At 44.0% G+C, this 27,712-nt stretch overlaps 1 protein-coding gene across 10 annotated transcripts in view; it reads left to right on the top strand.

The window, feature by feature from the left end:
- The window catches only part of MTUS1 (microtubule associated scaffold protein 1), a 163,580-nt gene that overhangs the window by 117,514 nt on the left and 18,354 nt on the right, over positions 1-27,712 (top strand). For 8 of the 10 annotated variants that reach the window (XM_070068467.2, XM_089325863.1, XM_051842585.3 and 5 more), the window contains 2 exons: positions 7,106-7,320; positions 17,343-17,409. In XM_070068467.2, coding sequence (XP_069924568.2) covers positions 7,106-7,320; positions 17,343-17,409 — 282 coding nt within the window. Of the gene's footprint in view, positions 1-7,105; positions 7,321-16,043; positions 16,323-17,342; positions 17,410-27,712 lie in introns of those variants that run through there. The other 2 variants (XM_051842590.3, XM_089325865.1) reach the window with 2 other exon arrangements.

Consider the following 27,712-nt stretch of genomic DNA (forward strand, 5'->3'; position numbering starts at 1 on the left):
GGTTGTGTAATAGTTTTACAGTAGGTTATTTTTGTTTGTCATCGAGAGGCAGAGAGAAAAACAGAGACAGAAATCTCTTGTCTGCTGGTTTATATTCCCTGGAATGCCTGCAACAGCCAGGACCAGTCTGGGCTGGACTGGAGTCTGGAATTCAATCCGGATCTCTCACGTGGGTAGAAGGGACTCAACTACTTGAGCCATCATCTGCTTCCTCCCAGGGTGTATGCTAATAGGAAACTTGAATTAGAAGCAGAGTTGGAACTGAAGCTCTGCAGAATGGGATGTGGGTGCCCCAGGCATAGTCCTAACCAGTACTGGAAATGCCCACCTAAATGGTGTGCTCTTTAGGGCCACTTTGAAACCAATGCAAAGAGCTCACATATTGAGATAGGCCTTTAGGTTATTTAGAAAGCCAGCAGACTGAGGGAAAGGATGCCTTCTTAAATTACTTTGGAATGCAGTGTTTATTTTTTAATTAAATGTTCTTTGTAGTGCATTTTAGATACATGAAAAACTAGCCCCCCCCACCTTGTCAGCTACATGGATAATATTCAAAATCATTTGGATTTATTTTAAGGAAAAATTTTGAAGCATTATTAACCCCAAACATGAATATTCCTTCTACTCTGCAATCTGCTTTTAAAATGGGGGGGGGGGGGGAAGCAAAGCCTTTTAGGTGTACTACAAGGCATTACAGTAATGAGGAATTTTAAGTGCTGGAATACCTAAGTGTCCCCTCTCCCAGGGGCTGGCTTAGGTCATCTCAAAGCTCTCTCTGCTGTGCCTGAGCTTGAAATGTTTTATATTAAGTAAATGTCATTTCTACTTGGAAATAGGAAAATATTGTGTCTCCTAAGTTATAATTCCTGTTAACTATGTTAGAGGAAACCAATAATAAAAGGAACATTAGAAAGCTGTATACATGTTTAAGCTAATTATTGATGACAGGAGTAGTAATCATTTAAATAGTTTGGTGAGATTGTGCAGGTTACCCTGGGTTCACTGTCAACATGGCTACTCCTGCAAGGCCCATGGGTGTGAGTTCTCTTTTGTGTTGGGGGCAGTCTTGGTGAACAATGGGAAATAGCTGACTGCTAAGCAAATGATTAAATTTGAGAAGCAAGTGAATGTAGAACAAGCTATTTTTGGAAACTTAAGAGCAGAATGTGGGGACTGGCATTATGGTGTAGCAGGTAAAGCTGCTGCCTGCAACACTGGCATCCCGTATGGGCACTGGTTCATGTCCTGGCTGCTCTGCTTCTGATCCAGCTCCCTGTTAATGCATCTGGAAAAAGCAGCCGAGGATGGCCCAAGTGCCTGGGCCCCTGCCACCCACATGGGAGACCCAGATGAAGCTCCTGCCTTTGGCCTGGCCCAGGCATTGCATTTATGGCCATCCGTGGAGTGAACTAGCAAATGGAAGATTCTCTCTCTCTCTTTTTCTCGATCAAATAAATCTTAAAAACAAAACAAACAAACAAACAAACAAAAAACAGCATGTTAGACAATGTCCTAACACTTTCCTTAACACATCCACCACAAACTCTGCCCTCGCCATCAGCCCCACATGCTCATCTGCTCATCCGCATGTTAATTTATTTCATGTCTGCAAACCAGCAGCTCATCCTGGGTGCCTCTTGGTCCACTTGGCAACACAGTCCTGTTCTGCCTATGAACACATGGCTCTTCCCTGCCTGCACTCTTGGCCCTTGACCCAAGTTTCCTTTCCTGGGCCTCCCTCCAGGATTCTCTGCTTCTCAGAGATTTTCCTTCCCCTGCCTCCAGACCTCTGCCCTGGACACCTGCTTATGCCCCAGTTGTTTCTGGCTGCTGTGTTGTGATAGCTGGGCATTGGGTTCTTTGTGCCCCAGTGCTATAGTGTTTGGTGACTCTGTCTGCCAAGTAGACAGGCATCCACCCAGACTACTCTGACACCCCTTTCCTGCAAGCCCCCGCATCTAGGTGTTCCTCTACCTGTCTTCCCACTACACTGAAACAAAATTCTATCATCACATCACATTGCCCTTGTTGCTGTTACACAACAGTTCCCTGAAAGCAAGAATCAATTGGTTAGGAAAGCAGCCCATGGACATTTGCAGAATGAGCAGTTGTCATTTGGGTAATCCTCTCACATCTGGATACTCCCTCATTAGCAAACATATTTCCCAGTAATTCCCATCCCCCTACTTTGTTTTTGTGAATATAGCAGGATAAACACCCACCGTCAAATGCTGAAGAAACGTTGACTGAGAAAATTTGTGTATAGTTGGCCTTTTAGGGCTTTTAGATATGTGGGTTCAAATTTAAGCTGAATGAAAGAAATGGGCTGTCTGTCCAGGCTGCTGGGACGTGTTCAGAGGCCCCTCATCAGCTCTGAGTCTATTGCCTATGTTTCAGTAACCCACAAACCTTACTCCATGCGGTGGGAAGCACATACCCCTGGTGGCACCTTCATACAGGCAGGGGATACCTGAGGGTCAGATGGAAATGTGACTCAGCAGATTCTTGGTGTATCTGTGTGTCCCTGTGCACTACCACTCTCGATGTGCCTCCCTCCGCTCCCCAAGGAACCAGGGCAGGTGCACCCGCACCATGGCAGTGCCATTGTGGTAGACGATGTTAAAGAGTTGGTGAGGGAGTGAGTAGATCCATGAGTATACCAAAAGCTAGGCAATGTTAGTTGCTAAATTCTGTGTCCAGTTTTGTGTTTTGTGGTATGAAAGGTGAACTGCCTTACTAGGTCTTTTCTCTCCCTTGTTTTTAGTAATCTAGAAAACTAGCAGCTTCAGCAAGTTTATGATTTGTTTGACCTTAGGGTGAATGTATCCTGAGCCACAAATAAATGATGGTGGTTAGTCTATGTCTTAATGGTTCTTAAAAAAAAAAAATTGAGATTTTAAAAACAATTGCTTGGCATATGCATATTTTGTAATATTATTAAGCAGTTTTTTGTGGTACCTAACAAAACTGGAAAGTCAAAGTTCTTGTTAAAACAAAAAATAAAGTTGTCAGACTACTTTAATTTTATTTTAATTGTGGTGTCTGAGTAGAAAGAACTAAGAGAACAGTGTTACCCAGCTATTCTTTGAACTGAGCAGATGTCTTTGATCTAGGGACTCTGTGTCCCTGATGGAGATTTCAGGTTCATTAGCATGGATCCTGGTCAGCTGGGATCACAGGTGATAGCTTATCTTCCTGAGAGAAATCTGCATCTTTGTAGAAGTTAACATTTAATTTTCAAGCCTCGCATTAAATTGATTTTCTGCAATCAAAACATATCCTGCTAATGGTTTTAACAAGCAAAGGGTATTATGGGTGTAAATACAAGCTGCATTATCAACATGGTAACATGTTGATCAATAGGAGAGAAGGGTGTTGTTTGTTCCTAGGATGCCACTTTGGTGTAAGTAATGAGTCCTGTAGGATTTGAGAAGACCCATGGATTTTTAGCATTATGAAGCAGCCTTAGGGCTTTGAGCATCACTGGAGATTTTTGCATCCTCTCTGGTCTTCAGCTAGGCCAGACACGAGGGGAGAGGGAAAGATGCATTAACTGGGTCATCGGCTGCTTTGCGGTACAGTTTTGTCCTGAGGGAGCACAGGATATGGAGCGGAAGATTGAGGTCATAGCGTGCTTTTCTAGCTCCAGGTGGAGGGCAGCCTGTGTGTGTGTGCGTGTTCAACTTTGAAGACATGTCCTTTTTAGAAGAATCCTATGTCTGTACTTCCCTTCTTAGTAGTAAACCTATTCTGAGCAGTCACCAGCAAAGCCTGCATTATTGAGATGCCTGTCTAGCTTCCACAAGGAGGAATTTTGAAGATTAGTTTTCTTGATGGCTAAGTAGTAAAGATTTAAATGCATACTCAAAATTATTTTAACCATCCTTTAAATATAATTCTATTTACTTTTATACCTTGATGCTTAATTTAAAAAAAAAAAATTGAGAGGCAGAGTTACAGGGAGAGAGAGAGAGACAGAGAGGTCTTCCATGCGCTGGTTGGTTCCCCATATGGCCGCAGCTGCTGGAGCTGGGCTGGGCTGATCTGAAGCTGGGAGCCAGGAGCTTCCTCCAGGTCTCCCACATGGGTGCAGGGGTCCAAGCATTTGGGCCATCTTCCACTGCTTTTCCAGGCCATTAGCAGAGAGCTAGATTGTAAGTGGAACAGCCAGGACAGGAACCAAACCAGTGCCCATGTGGAATGCTGGTACCACACGTGGTGGCACACTACTGTGCCACAGAACTGGCCGGTTGATATTTAATTTCTGAATAGATAATGCATTTACCACATGGCTTAGGTATAAAACATGCTTTAGGACACCTTTTGGTTTGTTCCTGTTTCCCTCCCTGAAAAGACAAATATCATTACTATTTTTATGTGTATTCTGGATAGTCTTGTTGCATGTTTATAAGCACAAGAAAAAAAAGAATCTTAAAACATTTACCTTTCAGATTTTGTAAATAATCGCAGCATAACCTGTTTTTAAACTCTGATAAGTGACAAATAATTCCATGAATTACTAGAAATTCTAGAAAGAGAAACTTTATTAAGGACTCAAATGATAAAGCAGTGTATCATTAAGTAAATGAAATTTTAAATTTAGGACTAGTAGGATATACAGCAATGACACTAGCCAGGAGAGTGCATTTATATCTGTGGATGTTGCAGTAAATTATAGATGGCCAAAGAATTAACAGATTTTTTTCCATTTGTAAGAAGTTACATAGCACAGAGATGTTTCAATAGGTTTGCTAAAATGCATGATCACATAATAAGCTTGACTATATTAGAGGCACATTTTGTTAAGATTTGCATAAATACTGCATATATTTTTCGTACGTACCCCATTTAGGCTCCATACCCCCTCCACTTTCCAGAATGTGTGGGAACAGCAGTGGAGACTTGGTGTCAGAGGCCCAAGTTGTGACTTAAAGCTGTGTGCACTGAGGACAGCTTCACCTTCCCTGGCCAGGGCCATGGGGAGACTCAGAAGAGGGAACGTTGTGAGCAGTCCAACACTACGTGATTATCATGATCAGTGTTAAATGCAGATAGGTTTCCAAGAATGTCTAGGAAATGGCATAAAATAAAGGGATACCAATCCCCAATATTTTGACAATTTATCAAATATTTCAATTATTTCTCAATATAGGAAGGGACTCTGATAATTTGTTCCTTTGAGACTATAACATTATGACAGTACTTGTTATCTTCATCTGCTATCAAAGTGGTAATTATTGATCAGGAACTATTAATAATTATTGCTAATGGAGAATAATGGATAAATACTTTCCCTCTGAAAGTATTATTGAAGCTAAATGAGTATCATGGTCATTTTAGAACTGAGAATGATCCAATATTAATTCAGATCTGAGATGTTTGATCATATCAAGCAACCATAGGAAACAAGGCTTTTTCTCTGGTTTTAACTTAAAGAATCTATCGAGTGATTGTTGCCGTTGGTTCTTGCAACACTAATACTGATGCTTTATTTTCCTCCTGGCAATCACTGTTATAACTTGCCTTTCCCTGAAAATTTTGAGATTATTACTAACTGCTTAAAGATCATCTTAGATTTGTTTGTGTCTCAGAATGTGGATGTCATAGGGAATGCCTATCAGATAAGGAAACTATTTTTTTTAGCTTCTGTCACTTTTTTTCTTCCTTCAGATTTAGATTTGTTCTGATTATTTGGCCTGTTTATTTCAAGAAGCTTAGCAGTTTCCTGTTTTTCCAATTCTGTTGGACGTTTAAAGTGACTGAACCATTGGAACAGTTCCAAAACTGAGCAAGTTTTCACTTAAAATAGAGTAATTCCGAGGGCATAGGAAGTGAATAACTACTTAGCATAGCATCTTGGATGAATTTGGAGTATTAGTATTTGCCTTTTAAAAATATTGAAGTCATTATTACTCCTGAGGGAAGCTTATGTTTGATAGAAAATAGAATAGCATAGTCAAGAAGGTGGTACCCTTAACAGGGAACTTAGTGGGGCAGATGTGAGTAGAATTTCAATGTTTGTACTGATTTATTAGAGATCAGGGAGTGAGTCGTGTGCAGTGAAGGCCTTGGATTATCAATGGAGATGAGTCATGGGATTCTTGTCTTCCCGCAAGAAAGAATTCAGGCGTGAGACAGAGCAAAGTAGCAAGGCTTTACTGGGGACAGGTCATCCATCAGAATGCAAGGGACAGAGAGGGCCCAGTCACTCAGACTGGGGAAAGCAAGGCCAGAGGCTCAGTGGAGAGTGAGAGGCTTGTAAGGGAAGGGTCCAGTTCTTTCCCACCGTTTCTCTTTACCTCCTCCCCCTTCTCCAGGACTAAGGGTTTGCTGAGTGTAAATTAGGACATTCCTTCCCTGGTTTGGGGAGTCCTCCTGGCACTAGGCAAAGGAGCTTCCCTAGGGTGCCCGCCTTGGAGGAAGGATGGAATGGTTTTATTGCTCAGTGTTACCAGGCCAAGTAACCCATCTGGTCCTGGGGAGAGAGAATTCCCATGGCGGGGAAGGGCTGGGACCACTTGGAAGGTTATCAGGGTCTGAGCAGGACTTCAAATGCAGATGTTGGGCTGCTTCCAAAATGGGCTTCTGCAGATTTCTGCCAGTTCCTCAGACCCTCCCCCCACCCCAGGCTAATTTCTAGCTTCGTACCTAACAGAATGACCAGGTTGCCAGCAGGGGACCCACGAGCTGTGCAGAAGGAGAGAAAGGCACTTAACATCCAGTCACTGAGGGTTTTTCATCAGCGTGTGATCAGAACAGTGCAATACTGATCACAGCCCAGTTTCTCTACCAATCTAAGTGGGAAGTTAGAAGCTATGAAATCAACATCAGTTTGCATCCATTTTTCCTTTTCCTGAGTTGCTAAATCTATCTGCTTCATGTTCAAAATCCCCTGCCCCACATAATTTTGAAGTCAGAACTAAAGCCATTGTCTGTGTTTATGAATTCCAAACGTAGAGATCTTTGATTAATTCCAGTTGTCATCCATGTGTGCTCCTTACGCAAACATGACTTAAATGCATTTCTGTGGTTTTTGAACCCATGTGGTGGCGATTATAAAAATTAACATCGCATATCTTCATGCCTGTATTAATTCCTTTCGCAGTTGAAAAGGGCAGGCAGAAAAATTCCAGAAGTTTATGCATCCAGACGCAGACATCTCCAGATGCGCTGTCCACTGAGAGAACGCTTGAGTTGGCGCAATATAAAACAAAATGCGAAAACCAAAGTGGATTGATCCTGCAACTCAAGCAGCTCCTGTCCCGAGGCAATGTCAAGCTTGAAGCCCTGGCAGTTGTGATCCAGCGCCTCCTTTCCGAGGTAAGGACCCGCACCTTCTCATCACCTCGTGCAGGGTTGAGGGCAGGGAGACCCCAGGCAGGGGTTGGCCATGGGGGGAGTTGGGGAGGGATGGTACTCACACTGTTGTCCTGTGAACATGTTCAAGTTTTTGGTGGAAAGATCAGACAGGGTTCATCCAGTTATGCCGTCTTCCACTTGATACCAGAGTCAGTCCCTAGAAACATTTTCTTGATAAAGTTGGTGCTCCGCACGGATAGCTACCCAGATTTAGCTCACCACGATGGGAAACATGTGAAGGGTGGGCATTTGACCTAGCAGTTAGGGTGCCTGCATCCTGTATCAGTGTACCTGCATTCCACACCCTGCTCTGGCTCCAGCTTCCTGTTAATGCACAGCCTGGGAGGCAGTGGTGATGGCTCAAGAAATTGGGTTCCTGCCATCCATGTGGGAAACCTGGATTGAACTCATGGCTCCCAGCTTGCAGGCCGTCAAGCACATTTGAGGGAATAAATCAGTGGTTAGGAGCTCTCTCCGATTGTCTCTGCTCTTCGTGTCTCTACTTCTCAAAGAAATAAATTAAAATTTTGAAGGAAAAAAAAAAAACCTGCACCTTACTGAACACATGCAGACATTTTTCTTGTCATTCTCCAGACAACACAGTACTGCAAATATTGATGTAGCTTGAATATTGTGTTAGGTATTGCATGTCACCGACAGATGACTTAAAGTGCCTAGGTCACATGCTACCCCCAAGCTATTGGATGTGAGAGACTTGAGCATCCTCAGATCATGGGATTTGCGGGAGTCCTGGAATCTGTCGTCCACGGACACTGAGGGATGACTGTGCTTCCTTTTCTCCCCCAGCATCTCTAGGTTAGATGCCAGCACCAAAAAGATAATTACTATTGTGCTCCTGTATGTTCTAGACCTATTTTTGCATTGACATCTTTTTATCCCACTTAAATTGTTGTCTAAGTATATGTTGCTTTCCATATAACGCTTAGTCTAATACTTTGAAAAATGAGATTGTCTACATTTATTGACTACATATAATGACTCCCAGAATCATTATCTGGAGATTCTTCAGAATTTCCACCCATTCTTCAAGTAATCTATGGTACAACAAAAACAAAACAGAATTTCTTTGTTTTCTTACCCTTGCCTGATAGTTCACAGGAATGTTAATTCAGGACCTGGTTAAAATTCATTGAGGAAACTAAGTTTACATGAGCATGTGCTACCGACATAGCAACAAAAACTGCAGTTATCTTGGGAAATCTGGGGTAAGAAGATAACTTGAGTGCCACAGATTTTTTTTTTTTTTTTTAAATGTACTTGATTTACTTGAGAGAGCTCCCAGTCACTGATTCACTCTTCAGATATCCTTTACAGCTGAGGCGGGGCAGGGCCGGCCTACATCTGGGAGAGCAGGGAGCTCAATTCAGGTCTCCCATATGGGTGGCAGGAATCCAATTACTTAGGCAATCAGCACTGCCTCCCAGGGTCTGTAATAGTAAAAACTGAAATTCCAGAGGCAGGAATCGAACCAAGGCTCATGGAAGGATGAGGGGTGTGTTAAATGTTAGGCTAAATAGCTGCCCTTAAATATTTTTTAATCACAATTTTATTTTTTTAAAAAGTTATTTATTTGAAAGGTAGAATTACAGAAAGGCAGAGGCAAAGAGAGAAGTCTTTCATCCGCTGGTTCACTCTCCAAATGGCTGCAACAGCCAGAGCTGTGCTGATCCAAAGCCAGGAGCTTCTTCGGGGTCTCCCACGCAGGTGCAGGGGCCCAGGGACTTGTGCCATCTTCTTCTGCTTTTCCAGGCCATAGCAGAGAGCTGGATCAGAAGTGGAGCAGCTGAGACTCAAACCGGCCCCCACATGGGATGCCAGCACTGCAGGCAGCAGCTTTACCCGCTACGCCACAGCACCAGCCTCATTAATCACAATTTTAAAGATGGCAACCTGGCATCTCGAAATTAGGAAACTTTAATTTGATTGTTCTGTAGCTCAGTTCAATTCAACAAATTTATGACTTCATAGTGACACCACTGCAATGTGGTTGCCTATTTAGGCAGGGCAGACAAAAGTGACTGAGACTTGTTCTGTGACTTTGAGGGGCTACCAGGCTGGAGATTTTTGATAAATGTGATGGATGCTTTATACCTTTATGTGTGTGTAAAATTTGGAGGGAAAGTGGATACATTTGCTGAGTAGTATGCTTGCTTCTCATTAATAGGTTAAAAGGGAACTCAAGGGTTTATATAAGCATGTAAGCTACTTTGGAAACCATGTAATATATTAAATATAGTGAACAATTTGTTTTTCTTATTAGACATAAATATCAACTTTTTTTTTTAAGATTTATTTATTTATTTATTTGACAGGCAGAGTGGACAGTGAGAGAGAGAGACAGAGAGAAAGGTCTTCCTTTGCCGTTGGTTCACCCTCCAATGGCCGCCGCAGTCAGTGCACCGCGCTGATCCGATGGCAGGAGCCAGGTACTTCTCCTGGTCTCCCATGGGGTGCAGGGCCCAAGCACCTGGGCCATCCTCCACTGCACTCCTGGGTCACAGCAGAGAGCTGGCCTGGAAGAGGGGCAACCGGGACAGAATCCGGCGCCCCGACCGGGACTAGAACCTGGTGTGCCGGCGCCGCAAGGCGGAGGATTAGCCTAGTGAGCCGCGGCACCAGCCTCAACTATTTTTTTTACTGCATCCAGACTCACAGCCCCATCTGTTGCTGTTTTTCTTCCTTTCCCACGTGAAATAGTCATCCAGTCCCGTGAACTGTCACCCCACTGTTGACCCTTTCATCCTGCCTGTGCCATTTCTGCTCATACCATCATCTCTCAGACCCTGGGTACCCGTCCACCAGGTTGTGGTAGCTGCTGCTCAGCCTGCTTTAGGCTTGCACTCTTTACTCTGTAATCCACCCCACGCTGTGCTAGCAGCTTGTTTTTCTGAAGGCATTCCAGTTGCTGATTAAATCCACTGTTGGTTTCCATTGTCTATAGCTGAACCCTCCAGTATGGTAGCCACTAGCTTAATGAAGCTGTTGTGTACCCAAATGTAATCAGTCTGAATTCAGACGTATGGTAAGTGCATACTGCGTGTGAGTCTCAAAAACTTAGAGTCAAAAAGATGGGTAAAATATCTCAATTTTCATATTAAATATATTGAAATGATATTTTGTGCATATTTGCATTAAATTAAATATATTAAAGATCTTTTTCATAAGCTTTTAAAGATATGGCTACTAGGAAATTTAAATTATATCCATGACTCACATTATAAATTGAACATCTCTAATCCAAAAATTAAAAATCTGAAATATTCTAAAATCCAAAACTTCCTGAGCACAAACATGCTACAGTAGAAAACTCTACACATGTAGGTTTGTTTCAAACACAAAAGTATTAAAAATATTGCTTGAATTACCTTCAGGCTATATGTAACAGATATATTTGAAATATGCATGAATTATGTGTTTATAATTGGGTTCAAAATATTCCAAATCAAAAAAAAAAAATTGAAAACTCCTCTGACCCCAAGCAGTAGATGCCCAATCTCTATATTTCTTTGAGATGACTCTGTGTTATAACTTGAATTATAAGGGTGTCTGTAATTTGTCATCAGCTGCCCTTTTGAATATTACTCAGATATTCAAGTTGTGTATTTAGGAGATGGAGGAGAAGAATTTGTTTACTAAATACCAGAAATTGTTATTTACTTCATTAAATTCTCACCAAAACCACAATCAAATACAAATGTTGAACCATAGAGTTACTGAGTAACTTTGACCGTCATCAGACAGCCAGCAAGTGGAGGACTGGACTTAAACCCAGACCTAGGACACGGTGAACTCGCCATTTCCCGTGAACTGCCTATACTTTTTCATCCTCTGTTCAAGTACTGTTACTAGGCTACTGGTCTTTTCTCTAATAGCTGCATGTTCAGATCTCTTAGTGTGGCATCACATCACTACCTGCATTTAATTTACGTGGATTCACTCTACCAACAACCTAAGTAAAAAGGCAAATGAAGGCAGTGTTGCGTTCTATGTCCCTAAGAGAGCAAAGCTCCAGGAGCAGAGTTCTGATGGAAGCAAGAAGTCTGCTCTTCTTCCAGCATCCCCTTCGTCTCTGAATACCTCTCGAGGCATGAACACTGCGTGCTCTCTGCAATCCCACTGTAGGAGGATACTTTTCCCCCACAGAGCCTGGCCCCTCAACTCAAGCCAAACACTTTGTCAGGTACTCAGTGCAGAAGCAGTAGGTCCAAAACTAGCAGGAGAATTCCTGGGATTGGATACACTGAGTGATGCTTTGTTGGTCTGCAATGTGGCCAGACTCTGAATGAATTTGCAGGATAGTTTCACAGTATATGAATTTTGCCTTACACTTCAATTTAGATCCTAATACCTATGTAATTGTGGCTCCACTGAATACAGCTCAAAACCTCCCTTTTTTAATGAAGACTTTCCTGGAGCTCCATGCTCTATCCACGCTCTGATGACGGGGTAATTACTCTTGTACTTCTCTTTCATTCTCTCTTCTATATTATAGGTATCCATTTCATTCTTGCTTCTTAGGTTAGGAGTTTCAGTGAGAGCAGGCTATGCATCAAGTCCTTATAAAACCACCCCGGCATCTGTAGTGGACATACAGTGCACACTTGTATGAACAAGTGGAATCCCAGATATAAGATGAACATAAAGTCTTATGTAAATGTTCTTTGCTCTTCTTCTCTTTATTTTATAATTAGTCAGCAAATATTTAGTGATTGCCTAATGTGTACAGGGTACTGATATGAAACAGTTGGAAAGTAGAGAAATAACTAGGAGAAAAGTTAAGCAATTAAGTTCCCTTAACCCTTTAGTTCTCCCATACCCATTATAGAAGTTTGTGTGTGCACACACACATTGCATACTACATATGTGCACTTTCTAAAAAGATGTATTTATTTGAAATGCAAAGTTAGAGATCTCCCATCTGCTGGCTAGCACTCCAAATGTATGCAATGGCCAGGGCTGGGCCAGGACAGAGGCAGGAGCCAGGAAATGCCGCCTGGGTCTCTCACATGGGTTGCAGGGGCCCAAGCATTTGAGCCATCTTCTGCTTTCCGAGGTGCATTAGCAGGGAACTGGGTTGGAAGTAGAGTGGTCAGAACTCAAACTGGTGTTCATATGGGATGCTGGCAATGCAAGCAGTGTTTAACCCATTGTGCCATAGTGTTGGCCCCAGATGTGTATGTGTATATTTTATGTGTAAATATGTATGTGTACATATATATAGATGTGCACATACACAAGTGTATCTTTCTTCTTGCTAACCTTTAGAAAATGGTTTTGGAGCATTAGATTATAGGTAAATGTAGCTGATTATAGGAAATTCTGGACACATCACTAACCCTTTTGCTGCAAGTCTATTTATTTTTTTATTTTTTTTTAAGATTTATTTATTTTTTTGAAAGTCAGAGTTACACAGAGAGAGAGAGAGAGAGAGAGAGGTCTTCCATCCGCTGGTTCACTCCCCCACTGGCCACAACAGCCAGAGCCATGCCGATCCGAAGCCAGGAGCTTTCTCCAGGTCTCCCTACATGGGTGCAGGAGCCCAAGGACCTGGGCCATCCTCTACTGCCCTCCCAGGCCATAGCAGGGAGCTGAATGGGTAGTGGAGCAGCCAGGTTTCAAACCGGGATGCCGGTGCTCCAGGCCAGGGCGTTAACCCGCTGCGCCACAGCACCAGCCCCGCTGCAAGTCTATTTAATAACTACAACTTTTATTCTTTATTGGCTGTCTTATTATATAGAAGTTCTAATGAATGTCTCAAGAAATCTGGATGTTGATGAAACACTTACTATTTTTCTCAAAAGGACATATTAATAATAGTTCTAATTCTTGGTTCATCCTGGCATGGTTGGACAACACTCTGTACACACAGCCAAAGTGAATGGCAGTGTCAATGACAGTAATCTCTTTTCCTACACAAAAGGCCAAGAGGTAGATTTCCAAACAGGACTCAGCTCACCTCCTCCCCACCCCCATTTTCCAACCAATTCTTCAAAGTGCCCCTAGATTCTTTTCGGCAAGTGGAATCTAACCTAAAGTTGCACCTAAACAAAGGCAACTTTTGAATGACATTAGGAGTCTACTTTAAGTAAAATAGTCTCAGAACAACAACCACCACCACACCAGAAAAATATACAACGTGGGTGCTGGGCAGGAGAGCAGGCGCAGTGCACATCTGAGCCTTCTGACATAGTTGCTTTTTACCCATCCCCCCTGCTCATGATGCCCTTCAGTAGCCAGCAAAATCCAGGCACACTGATGGGATGACAGCCAGAGACTAAGTGCCCTCATCCCAGACTCCTAATTAAATCATGGTGAATCCATTTTCCCTGGAGCACTTCATATATTTAATGCATGAGCATAAGTGCATTGTTCTATCCAGATTCCCACCTTTCCCTTTTTTTCGTATTGTGAGGATTTCTGCATGTTACCATACAAAGAGAATCAAATAAACTTGTTATCTAGAATTTAAGGAGTTTATCTTCTAGGATAGAAATACTGAGTTTGGAGCCACTGAAGAAAAAAGAATCAGTAAATCAGTATCTAAGTCACAAAATGCATTTTATCATCTGTAAGTAAATGCTAAGTATACTTAAAGGACAAGCTACCAGGGACAGTAGACAGAAACTAATACTTAGTGTGTGTCTATTATGTGATGTGCATGTGGTTGGCATTTCCCGTAAGGATCATCTTTAAAGCCCTTGGTCTTTCCTTTGTCCTGTACTGTTTCCCCTGAGATGACATCATCTGCTTTGATAGATGACCACAGAGCTGGACTTGGACATTTTTGTTTTATGTAGGTCTCAAGCACCTTGAAGGTAGGGACCATGTGTTAAATTTCACAGCATTATATCTGTGAAAAATGCTTGGTCAATAGTACTGAATAATAATTTGCCAACCAGATTCAAAAGGGTAAATGTTCCTTCCAGGCATTTAGGGGAAGTTGATGGTGTCCCATGATTGTTATTTAGCATTCCCCAGGGGTTTTTATGGTGGATTGGGTTTCCAGAGAAGGTGGCATTGGCAAATGGTTGGCACACTTGACCTGGACAGAAGAGAGGCTGAGATTCTAAGCAGGAGCCAGATGAGCAGCTTTCTTTGAGTAAGGGTTGATATGGATAAAGAATGTGGAACCATCACCCAACAGCCCTTACAAAGGGAAAGAGACGCTTTCCATGGCGCCTGGATGGGCTGGCGAGGATCAGGACTCGGGCATAGCGAGTACTGACACAAACTGTGCTGTGGATTCACGATACCTGTGAAGGAAGAGCCGCCCGACTGTTGTACAGCCTGTTTGGACAGAGAGTGAAGGATGCCCTCTGGGCCCTCCTGTTGCTGGGTCTGGGACTGACAGAGGCTGGAAGATGTACATGGCTTCTGAGTATAGAGGACGCGAGCTGGCGTTGGGGTAAAAATACCCACTTACAAATTGAGATTCCTTGTTACTCCCAGCCCCTTTCTTTAGCAAAAATCTCTGGTGACAGAAATATCTCTTTGTGACAAAACCTAATGGTTTTCGCAGAATTGTTCCTCAATGTTATACCAGCTGTAACTTTTTATTATTTTTTGATCTTCCCTTTGGTTTTGATAAATTTGAAAAGTGATTCTTGCCCTCTCTTCCTTAGCAATGGGGCCAGTAGGGACGTCCAAGCAAGTTCACTGCTGTGTTTTACGGTTGCATGGTGGTGTCTAGAGAAACCATCTCTGGATCCCCTTGTCATGTGAGGAACACAACTTACCAAAACTTACTTGAATTAGATGACTAAACAAACAAAATTAAGGCTTAAATTTAGGAGATTAAGAGAATTATGTAGTAGGTATACTTTTTTCCCCATTGTTATCCAGGCTGATTTTCTTCAACTTCTAATTTCTACTTGAGAAAACCAATTACAAATTAATTTTGAAAACTTGAACTGACTTATGATTTCGGAAATAGTTAAAAGCAAGTTTACATTGCCAAGCCTTTAGGATTGCATGGAGGCCAAAATGTATGCCCTGAAAAAGTACTTCTTGAACTCTGGTCACCATTAAGTGTCCAAGAACAGTGCTAGTATTTAAAGTTAAATTCCTTGGCTCTCAATGAGAAACTAATACAAAGTAAAAGTTGTAAAATATGCAAGGCACTTTAAGGTGTTTGCGGGAAATGGAACTGAAAGCAGCATTTTGGGGGACACAATTTTTGAGATTCAATGCATTTTTTTTTATAATGCATCTTTTCCATGGACTTTTTGAAGACCCTTGGTGTGATCCCCAAAGTCTAAAATCAGCGCTTAAGACTTTTAAAAACTCTGGTGGGCAGTGTCCTAAGCATTTCAATTAAACTTTGAGAGAAACACCACTGATTGTAAAAATGTCATTTAAAATTCTAATGCACTACACGCCCACCTTTCACCGCCCTTCACCTAGTTGCTAACTCCATTTAGTCTAAGGGTTTTAAAGAACAGGTTTCCCTTTTCTATTAGTAAGTGTGATCATCTACTGACCTCAATTAGAGAGGAGAGTAAAAAGGCTCACAAATCTAAAAATAACGCCATTACCCATGCTGAGAGGGTCCCCTTGTTCTTTCCACCCTACCAGCTGATATTTAAGTAAGTGGCAATCGATCAGTCTAATGTCTGGCTCTCGTTTTTCATAAATGAAGGTCTGTGGCTTTAAGTAATCACAGGCTGCCTGTGCCAAAGGCAGAAGCTGCAGTCTCAGCTTCCGTAGGGAGAGAGGAGTCTGAGGCATACAGTAACCTGCAGGACGGGCAGGGCGGCTGCCCGAGGGCCAATGGCGAGCCTCCTGGTAAAGCTTTGAATGTCGACAGAGCGACTGGTGGGTGGTGCAGCCACCTGTGCACTTCTTGGACAGTGCAGGGGGTGGGGGGAGTTGGAGGCAGAAGCTGGAAAATGGGCTGCTCCGGCAGCAAAATGTGCCTGTATTCTCCATGTGCAGCAACAAGGGTAATGAGTATTTGTTTCTAGTGCTTTTCGGGCAGGATGTCAGGGATCACGGTGGAGGTTGTCTGGAATTAGGGGGGAAGTGCTTTGAATGACAAGCAACTCTTGCCTGCAAAGGCCGGGTCTCCAGATCTCTGATACTCTGATCACGCTGTGTTGCGCTGGGAGCTCTGTGGCGGGTGATGCTAGCCAGGGGCGTTTCAAACAGCTTGGAAATCGTGCTTTCCCCCAGTTCCCCCCGGTGCTAGGGAATCTACCTTCCAGGTAACTGTGTAATTATCGTGTTTGTGGAAGGCTGTGTACGTGTGTGAGGTCGCTGTGAGTTGCAGCTCCCTTGAAAATTCTTCTTTATCTCTAGGTCGATCATTGCTCTTCGAATTCTGAAACAGCTGCCTCGTTTCCTTTAGTGTGTTTCTGTAACATGTCTTTAGAACTCTGGCTGATCCAAAACGTAATATTCCTTAGAAACCAGTGCTGAACAAAATTAATTTAATTTTGTCCTTAAAGAAGATTATTTTTTTCGCTGCCGCGTTCTAGCAAACTTTTTGTCTTCCTCTTAGAAGTAAAAGGATTGCCCTTGTAATAAAGCTGCATTATTTGTGAATATGGGACAAAGTGCGTTTAAGTGCCTATGTTTAGAACATTAAATATTTATCTTAAACTGATTAGCTCTTTATTGCCCTGGGAGGGGGAGCATGCATTCCAGCTTAAGTGCAGTGTGCATTTGCAGGAAGGGTCTGTGCAGGAGTGTGGAAGCGCTGGCTCAGAGTCAGTATTTTTCACTGAGCCATTCAGTTCCTCAAATGAAACTTTCACTAGGACCTGAGAACAGGTTTTTTGAGCAGTAAATTTCCTTAACAACCCGGAGACGGCTGTGTTTTTCAACAACACACACAGTTAGCCTACGTGATTCATATCTTGGCTTCTCAATTGTGGATCTCGTTTTCCTGCTGATAACAAACGTACCTGACTCACAGGGGCCCCCTTGAAAACATTTGGTAACCCGATGTGTGTTTTCCGCAGCGGGAGGAAGCCCTGAAACAACACAAAACCCTATCTCAAGAACTCGTGAACCTCCGGGGAGAGCTCGGTAAGCGCTTTTCCTTGTTGTTCCCTTTCTTTGGGGTGAGGGGCAAGTGGAAGGTTGTTGGCTTTCCCGCCTGCACTGTGGCCGGCCACTGGGCACCAGGCGCTCCCACCCTCTGGTATCCTTATTGTCCGCGTTTCACTTCCATCTTGGCTGTGTGGCCTCAAGTTCACAGACTTCCCGGCACTGATTTAAGCCCAGCCGAGAGAGCTTCCGATGACCAAAACATTTCTCTTGCTGAAGGGATGGACGGGATGCTTTCTGTTAATGGCATGAATTCCTGTTAAAAATTTCCATCATAGACATACATTTTTTTTTCTGAACTACTTTTCATTTAAGGAGTAGTGAGAAAATATCCTGTCTGCGAACAGTGAGTAGGTAACACTGTCGAGGGCTGGTTTGTGAGTGCTGAGTGTAGAGCTCAAAGCATGCTGCCTATCTTAGCACAGCCTGTCTGAGGAAAGAATCTTCTAGACTAATCTTAAAATGCGGATGGGCCTGATGCTAGGTAAGAGCCTAGCTCCACAGAGGGCCCCGGGCTGTGGCGCTCACCCCTCAGTGCTGGTATTCACCGGCCTAGACCCTTGTAGCTCCAGGAACAGAGACAGCACCGCCTTTTCTGTCATCTACTGTGTTGGAGGGAACTCGCTGCCTCAGGGTCCCTCTGTCTGCCTAGGGGTTTGGCTTCCTGCTTCAGCTTCAGCCAGACTTGGGGTTGATGGTCAGAGCCAGACCCCGTCTTCTGTGCACACGGAGGGACTGCTTAGGAAGTGTGCATGGGCTTGTGTGCAAGCCTTGTGAAGGGAACGGTCAGGGAACTGATTTGTGTTCATCCCGTGCTGGGAGAAACTTCCACTTTTTCTTTGGACAAAACCAAGAGTTTGAGCATTGCCAATTTCATTTGCTGGACTTGTACACTCCCTCCCCAACCCAGGGCAAAGAGCAAAGGGTGGCCAATGTGGAGGCAAGACTTCCTGCATTCCTCTTCTCTCTTCACCTCCCAGGGGCCAAACTCCAGGCTGCCCGGCCAAGACATCAGTGCTTGACCGAGTGTCAGGCCCTGGAAATGAAGGACCCTTTATGGGCAAGTAATTTGAAGGCAGATGAAACCTCAGAACCCCCAAAGACTTGCGAGACCTAGACGGGCAGTTCAAGGAAACCGCAGCTGAGAGAGGCTAGCTCTTGCAGACCTTGCAGGCCTCGTGCCAGGTCACCTGACTGCTGCTGTCCTTTTGATGACCCAGATGACCAACATAATTTGCTCTGTGCTGGGCCTTAAGTAATGCAATGGATGTGGAGTTGGAAGATCTGGAAACAGGTCCTTTAGTGTGTCCCGGAGTTCATTATGGCCCCTGGAGTGGAGCTAAGCCTCCGTACTGTTTCACGTTTCAGCTCCTCACCCAGGACAAGCCAGGAGGGAGACTTGGAACACTGTGCTCATTCACTGGGCTTGAATGGGGGATCCTCTTATCACCTTTTGGTGGATAACACAATTAAGCGATTTAAGTTGGGACCCAGCTTTCCGGCACCTCCAGTTAGAGAGACAGTGACGGGAGAGAGCGTACCGGTCTGTACCCCTCTCAGCTTTCCATCTGTGATAAGCGGAGCCTGCCCTGCCCTGGTATGCTTTATCTGGGGCTGTCACAGCGCCAAGATGTGGTGGGTGGCCTGGCCTTACCCCGCCGTATCCCAAGGCTGGACTGTTAGGGAATGCATTTTGGAGATGTTGCTCTTTCGGGGAAGAGAAGAGAAACCCTTAACAGTGCAGATGAGACAGTCCGGGAAGAATGCTCTCACCAGTGCCAGTGGAATTATTCATTTCAGCATGAGCCAGCATGGAAAAACATAGGTTTTCGCAGCAATGATTAAAATTCAGTTTTGGCCGGCGCCGCGGCTCACTAGGCTAATCCTCCGCCTTGCGGCGCCGGCACACTGGGTTCTAGTCCCGGTCGGGGCGCCGGATTCTGTCCCGGTTGCCCCTCTTCCAGGCCAGCTCTCTGCTGTGGCCAGGGAGTGCAGTGGAGGATGGCCTAAGTGCTTGGGCCCTGCACCCCATGGGAGACCAGGATAAGTACCTGGCTTCTGCCATCGGATCAGCGCGGTGCGCTGGCCACAGCGCGCTGGCCGCGGCGGCCATTGGAGGGTGAACCAATGGCAAAAGGAAGACCTTTCTCTCTGTCTCTCTCTCTCTCACTGTCCACTCTGCCTGTCAAAAAAAAAAAATCAGTTTTGTTTGAGGTAGTAGGGCAAAGTGCTGGCTTGTCTCTGGGTTCAGATCCTGGGGGAGGACTTGGAGGAAATCCTGTCCATCTTGGTTTCATTCTGTGTAGCCTGGCAGGAGTAGCCCAGGGTCTATCCTGGGGTGGCCCTGAGGATCACGTAGGGGGTCCTTGTAAACTGTCTGGCACTGAGTATCGAGTATCACAGGCAGCTTGATGGAGGGAAGGGGAGACCAAGAGCTGCCACCATCAGCATCGACCGAGCAATCCACCTTTTCCCTTCCAAACCATCGGAGGTCGGTGATGTCACCTCCCAGTGTGTGGTTTCTCTTTGCCTTCTCTATGAATATGGAGATGAGGTTCCCAAACTGAGAATGCTGAGAATTAAGGACAAGTCATAAACCCAGGAATGGCGTGCTTTTGACCTTCAGAACCTAACCACCTCCAGCTGTACAGGACATTGCCTGCCTTTCCCACTGTCATCTCACCTGTTCCCTGACAAATGTCCTCTAGTGTCAGTTGAAACCAGCCTACCTTGGTTCTGCCACCTGAGCCATGCCCTCCCCGTGGAACCACTCAGGTTTGCTTCCTCAAGTCTTCAGCAAACTCCCAGTCTCTTCAACAAAATCACGAGGTTCCCTTGCCCCCTGATCCCTTGATAACTTGTATTCGCAGTATATGGTGTTTGCCTATTAGCAGATAGAAAGTCTCTAGCTGCAGAGATTTTTCCAGCTTCCTGCAGAGAAAAAAGAATTTAATATGCTTTCCATTTTCATGAGTGATCAATAAATGTTTGTGGCAGAGGAGCTGTTAGCGTTCCTTTTAAGAACAACGTATGAGGGGCCGGTGCTGTGGCGTAGCGGGTAAAGTCACCGCCTGCAGTGCCGGCATCCCGTATGGGCACTGGTTTGAGTCCCGGCTGCTTTACTTCTGACCCAGCTCCCTGCTGGTGCCCCTGGGGAAGCAGCAGAAGGTGGCTGAAGTACTTGGCTCCCTGCACCCATGTGGGAGACCTGGAGGCAGGTCTTGGCTCTGCTTTGGATCGGCCTAACTCCAGCCATTGCAGCCATTTGGGGAGTGAACCAGCAGATGGAAGATCTCTGTCTCTGCCTCCGTCTGTCTGTCTGTCTGTCTCTCTCTCTAACTCTGCCTTTCAAATAAATAAAATAAACCTTAAAAAAAGAAGAAAATTAAGAGAATAGTCCATAGCTCTGGTACTCGGACGAAACATTTTTATAGTTGCACTATCCCTTGTCTTAGATTATGTGTCTGTATCCCATTTAAGGCTCTAGCTGTTAAGATGTATTTTACATGCAATGGCATGTTTATGATTCCATTGGTTTTGACAAATGTACACACATAGTTATAACCTGTGCCTTTATCAAAGTTTGGAAATTTTCTGTGACCCCAGAAAATTCTTTTGTTAATTCCCTGCACTTTCCTGTCAGTTGCCCCAGAAGCAAAACACTGGCCTGATTTTTAGCACCACAGTTTTTGTCTAATCTAGAATTCTGTATCAATGGAAATAAGCAAGGAGTCTTCCAAACGTTTATGGAAAATATGTTATGGAAAAACCTACATGGTTTTCCAAAACTTCTTTCACCAAAAACATTAATCCATTTTTCCACAAACTTTTTCTACATTTATTTATTTTTTCATTTATTTTGAAGCTCAGAGTGAGAGAGGAAGAGACAGCGAGATTGTCCGCCTGTTGATTCACTCCCCATAAGGCTGCAACAGCCAGCACTAGACCAGGCTGATGCCAGGAGCAGCTTCATCCAGATCTCCCACATGGGTGACAGGGGCCCAAACACTTGGGCCATTTTCTGCTGCTTTTCCTAGGCTATTATTAAGTAGTTGGGTTGGTAATGGAGCAGCCTGGACACAAACCAGTGCCCAAATGGGCTGTTGGTGTCACAGGTGGTTGATTTACCTGCTGTGCCACAACACTGGCACCTATAAACTTCTTAAAGTCCCCTCGTATGATAGTTTCCTTTTGGTGGCTGGTTTCTTTCCCACAGCATGAAGTTTCTGCGACTCACCTACATTGTTGTGTGTATCATCCAATCTGTTTAACTTAATAGTTAAGCAGTTTTCCTTGTTGCCACATAATCTGTAATAGCCATGTTTAATGACTCTGGGAGTGGATGTACCACAGTTTCACCTGTCCTTAAATAGTCATCGTCAGCTGTTTTCTCATCCATTCCCATGCCTTCAGCCACTACCTTAAGTCTTTTGCTTTGCTTCCTAAGCTGCAGGTGCATTCTTCCCTGCGAGGGGCTGTCTCCAGGTGAGCCAACCCAGTGTGCTTGGGCTTTCCTGGCTGCTCAGCTCCTTGCAGCCTGAACACTCTGCAGTGTCTCTGATTCAAACCTGCTCCTCTCAGAGTGCGTTTCCTGGGTTATGTGGTGGCGTCTTCATTCACTGAGCGTGCAGGCTAACAGCTGAAGGCACATTCGTTCTTCCTACTCTCCTCCACCTGCCCATCAGTCTGTGCCCTCAATATCAGATCTGTGCCTTCTCAGCATTTGGGCTGCTCCCGTTCTGATTTAAGCTGATACGTTCTCACCTGCAAGACAGTGCAGTGATGACCCCGCACATCACCTTGCTTCCAGGCCTGCCCATCTCCTCTCCAACTGCTCCTGGGACTGTCGTGGTAATAATGCTGGACACTTTTAGCAAATGTAAATGATTCTATTTTGACTTTGGGGGAGAGTTCAGATACACTACAATGCACCTTCTGTGATCTGGCCGACCATGACCTTGCAGTCCGACATCATGTCTCCATGCTCTCTCTCCTTTCTTCACACCTTCCTTCCCTCCCACAGACCCTAGCTGTGGGCTCCTTCGGACCTCTCTCTGCATCTTTTGCACACGCAGTCCCCTCTGCATGAACTGTGTTCTCATTTTCCCACTGTTTTCCTATTTTTGACTCTGAAATGTATTATCATTTACTTATTGTCTAAGTTCTAGCTAAACTCCATTGTCTTCAGTTGATTTTCACCCAAATCTTTCAAGCAGATTAATTGCATGGTCTCTCGTATCCTTCAAGACACTTGGTACACACTGATAAAGTCATGTGCTTTCAGGCCTCTTCTTGCTGTCCAGAGTTACGATGTCTTCAAGGGCAAGGTCAATATCACCTTCACTTTGGGCCTGGCCCCTTCCAGATGCTTAGTTAGACTCAGTGAATGCTTACTTAGACTGCAGAGCTGGTAGTTAGGTAGAAGTGGTTTACTCCCAATGATATGTAAATACTCTCTGTGTACAAATGTTTTCCTTTGTTTAAAAACAACATTTCTGTCTTTGGAAATGAATAGTAAAGATTAACTTTCATTCTCTTGGAAACATTTTATGTTAATGTTAATCCACAGGCGATTTTGAAAGTGGCAGCCTTTGCAGTAGATTACAGTTGACTTTAATGGTCTACATCCACAGCGAACGTCTCACTTCTGAGACAGGAGTGTCAATGTGTCACTCTGACATTCTGATTCTTTTTAGAGTCAAATTGAATAAGAAACAGGTGTAACAGATAGCTAGAATTATGATTTTTGGGATTCCTGTTGCTTTTTTCTTTTTCCTTTTTTTTTTTTTTTTTTTGCATTTTTATTTATTTGAAAGACAGGGTAGCTGGTGAGGGGATCTTTCCTCCACTGGTTCAGTTCCCAAATGCCTGCAGTGACTAGGGCTGGAACACCCTAAAGCCAGGAACCCACATGAGTGGGTGGGGTCCCAAGTACTCAGGCCATCTTCAGCTGCTTTCTCAGGTGCTTTAGCAGGGAGCTGGATGGGGAGCAGAGCAGCTGGGATTCAAACTGACGCTCATATGAGATGCCAGCATCACAGGTGGCAGCTTGTCCTGTTGTGCCCCGCTTGTTGCTTTTTATTAATGTTAATCCTTGGGATCACCTATTTTTTTTTTTTTTTTACTAAACTAATGAAGAAAAAGTGTTTTGTATTTCAGTATTATCTTTTAGTCATAAGAATTAGTAGATAATTCACTTTTTTATACATTAGTCCTAATTGTTCTTATTTCACGAAATTAGTGAGATTTTTTTTTTACCCTCAATTCACTAAAAATTTCTGGAATTCCCATAATGATTATGTAAAGGACTAGTTGATTTTGCCCTCTGTGTAAAAATTATGAGTTTAACAGTAGCATTTATTGGGTGCCTACTCGATCCTAACAAGCAGTGTTCCATGCTTGGTAGTTTCCATGTTATAAAATGAAATATAAAAGAAATTGAAGCTCAGGGGTTAAGTCACTTTCCTGAGGTCAAGTGACTTCAAAGCAAAGAGCTTGGACAAGAATCCAAGGTGTCCAGACGAGCAAACCCTTGCTAACCACAACAGGGAAGCTTGATGTAACTTTTAAAAACATTGGCAACTCATCTGAAATAAATACTAGTTCACATTGATAATGGGAATGTTTGTCTTCAAATCAAGTTCAAGAAGTACAATAGTGTTAGATTAAAATATATCTTATCTACTAAAAAAAGTCACCTGCCAAAAATAGTATGTTGTTGAAGGCAGTACACAGATAGAGTATCTAAGCAACACCTAGCCAGCGTCTGTGAACTACAGACCACCTCACACCTTATGGAATGTGTTAATTATTTCACTGTTGTGATTTTGTCGAGTTCTCATTTAAGAAGGCTGCATATTTTGAAAGTGATTGTAAAACTCTCTGTATTTAAGTCACTTTTGAATTGCAGAATTCTAGAAGTGATTTTTTGAAGTAGGCATTAATAAAAATCTATTTTTTTTTAATCACACTAAGTTAATTGAGTATGGAATGATGACTCCCTCACACTTGGCTCATCCTTTTCCTATCCATGTCTGTCCTAAATTTGGAGTTTGCTTGGCTGTACTTTAAGTAAAAAGCCATATTCTTCCCCTACAGAGATGCAAAATATTACCAATGTGCAAGGTGTCCGGCGCATAACAAATCTTCCCAGGCAGACGAATCAATTAATTCACAGGCTTTTATTGGGGTTCTGCTCCCAGACGAGGTTCCCCAGTCCCAACAGAGCGGAGACTGGGGAAGTAGCTTGTCAGAGATTGGGAGGGCTCCTTTTATAGATTCAGGGCATAGGGGTTAAAGGTTGAGGCGAGGCGGGTCTGATCCTCACTGGTTGACCTTTAGGCACCCGCGGGGACCTTGACAGGGACTCTCCATTCCAGGAAGTATAGGCCTTCTCTCCTTGCGGATCCCAAAGCTACCACAATGATGTCTGTTTTTGAAGGCCCATTGAGTAATATTCCTTGTCCTTACTCCAGAATCTCAACTATGGATAGGTTATTATTTCTAATTTAATAGCATTTGTCTAGAACAGTGGTTGCCAAACCCCTTCATTGTGTATTAAGACAGACGGAATAAAAATGCGGACTGGACTCCCAGTTCTCACAACCAGGGCTTCTGACTCAGTTGGCTTAGGGGAGAGCCCAGGAAGCTGCACTGTTAATGACCATCCAGGTGATCCTGATGCAGGTGTTCCTGGGCCCACACTGGGACACCACATTAGCTGTCCAGAATATTGTTTCATTCATATGAATTATAAACATCAAGGACCCATGGTAAGAGTAATATCAAATAGCCCCAGCTAATTTGAATCCATTCTTGTAAACTGGCTTCCAAATTTTTATTTTAAAGATTTATTGTATTTATTTGAAAGTCAGAGTTACACAGAGAGAGAAGGAAAGACAGAAAGAGAGAGAGTGGTCTTCCATCCGCTGGTTCACTCCCCAGATGGCTGCAATGCCTGGAGCGGCACCAGGGGTTTCTTTCAGGTCTCCCATGTGGGTGCAGGGGCCCAAGGACTTGGGCCATCTTCTACTGCTTTCTCAGGCACAGCAGAGAGCTGGACTGGAAGAAGAGCAGCTGGGACTAGAACCGGCATCCATATGGGATGCCGGTGCTTCAAGCCAGGGCGTTAACCTGCTGAGCCACAGCGCCGGCCCCAACTCTGCTTATTTCTGCAGTCCTTTCAGTGGTGCTTTCACCAAAGAATTAAGCCCAGTGCCCAAGGCATCCATCCAGTGTGCCTGTGAACTCCTTCCTCTCTCACACACCTCCAGCTGGGAACACAGCCAGTCGGATCTTGTCTGGTCATCTCTGCTTTGGAGCGCAGGAGGCTTGAGCTCCAGCTCCAGTTGGGCCTTTTCCTAAAGTATGTGCTGAATTTTAAGAAGGTAGGGTGGGATGATTTATGGGAGAATGGATTCAGTAGTGCAGGCATTTTGTAAAAGTCTCTTTGAAATATGTCAGCATTGGTGGAAGACTGAAATTGGTTCATGTAAGTTCAGTGATGCGATGCCTGAGGGCAAGCGGAGATCCATTTCCAGCTAATTTTGAAATTCCGGAAAAGAACCTTGTCTGTCATACAACTGCCACATGTCTTGGCCATGTGAAAAAGCACCTACAGAGAAGCAAAACCTGGAGCTCTTATGGCTAGTGATCATTCAGCCAACATGTGAAGACTCGCTGTACAAAGCATAATAACTATTTCCCTCCATTGTCACCAAACTACAAGGTTGGCAGGAGAGGCACTTCAAAATGTTTCTGGAAAATGCACGTTTTCCCGCTCGCTCTCTGAAGTACTCTTGTTTTATCCACGCCTCAGGACACGGAAGCCCAGAAAGTTGGAAATGCCTATCTGTGGGATAGCCATGGTCCCGAGTTCTTGTTTCTCTCCCATAGGCTACTGCCTTTCCACAAAGTACTAATGTATGTTTTTAATGTCTTCTTGGTTACTTTTTATCAGTGCTATTACTATCTCTAATTTTATGTCTTTTTTATTTTATTTGAAAGGCAGAAATAGACAGGAGAAATCTCCCATAGGTAGATCCAAATGCCTACATCAGCCAGGGCTGGAGCCATTCAGAGCCAGAAGCCAGGAGTTCACTCTGAGTCATCCACGTGGGTGGTGGCGACTCACCTGCCATCTGCTGCTGCCTTCCAGGGTACACATTAGCAGGAAGCTGGAATCAGGAGTGGAGCCAGGACTTGATCCTTGGCACTGTGATATGGGATGGGAGTGGCCCATGCAGCATCTTAGTTTCTGCTCCAGGTGCCTGCCCTGTTAATACCTGATCTTAAAACAGATTAGACCTTGCTTTACAAGGGTCACCAATCTAGTCACTTGCCCTAAAACTGCATTATGAGAAAATCTCTCCTCATAGAAGATTATGGCATCATCACTGTACTACAGTAGAAGCTTGTCCTCATTCAAGGTTCTGGGAGTGGGGTGCACAAGTAAGACAGGAACATTATGTTTGCCCTGAGAAATGGATTGAGGGCCTGTGGTGTTGAAGGGTGGAAGGAGCAGGTGGCTGGCTTCCTGGTGCCCAGAGAGAGATGGAGGGAGGAGCCCAAAGTGAGCAAGCAGAGCTGGACACAGGAGGTCACTTCCCTTCATGCACAGTGCAGAGCGGGGGACTCTGGGAGAAGAGGGTAGCTCTCCACAGAAGGCTTCCAGAAGCATCTGGGAGAGTAGGTGCAGCTGGGGAATGGAGTCACCTTAAGTCCTGCTTGTCTTTTCTTTACGTCACAATCTCTTCTTTGGCACCTTAAGAAATTTCCTGACTTTTCATGTGACCCTGCCTCCCAGTTTTATTTTTCCTATTCTTTGTTATATTTTAGGACTGATTTTTTTTTTAAGATTTCCTGAAAGGAAAATCCTATTGCATATACTGTCATGAACAATAGTAGGAGGTGTATGTTTACGTTGCTTGAATACTAGATGAGCAATGCTTCTCTTTAACTGTTATGTTCTATTACTGGAACTCCAAGTCTTTGAAACACATTTGAATTGATGGAATGTTAGGAGGTTAATAATAATGACAGTCATATTTACCCCACACAGGGTGGGCACAGGGCCAGGCATTGCTCATGTGTCATTTTATTTAATCCTATAGGGGGAGGCACTAATGCTCAGTCCTGTAGTAGGTAAATGGTGAGGTTGAGATCTGTGCCAAAGGATTCTGGCTCTGTTCTATTAAGATATTTATTTACGTTCCTCAAGCATTAAAATACTTATGGTTGTCTCAGAGGGAAGCATGCTGTGCAGATACAAACATTAAGAAAG

The sequence above is a fragment of the Oryctolagus cuniculus genome, chromosome 2, assembly GCF_051225735.1.
Source record: "Oryctolagus cuniculus isolate XC-2025 breed Fujian yellow rabbit chromosome 2, ASM5122573v1, whole genome shotgun sequence".
NCBI lineage: Eukaryota > Metazoa > Chordata > Mammalia > Lagomorpha > Leporidae > Oryctolagus > Oryctolagus cuniculus.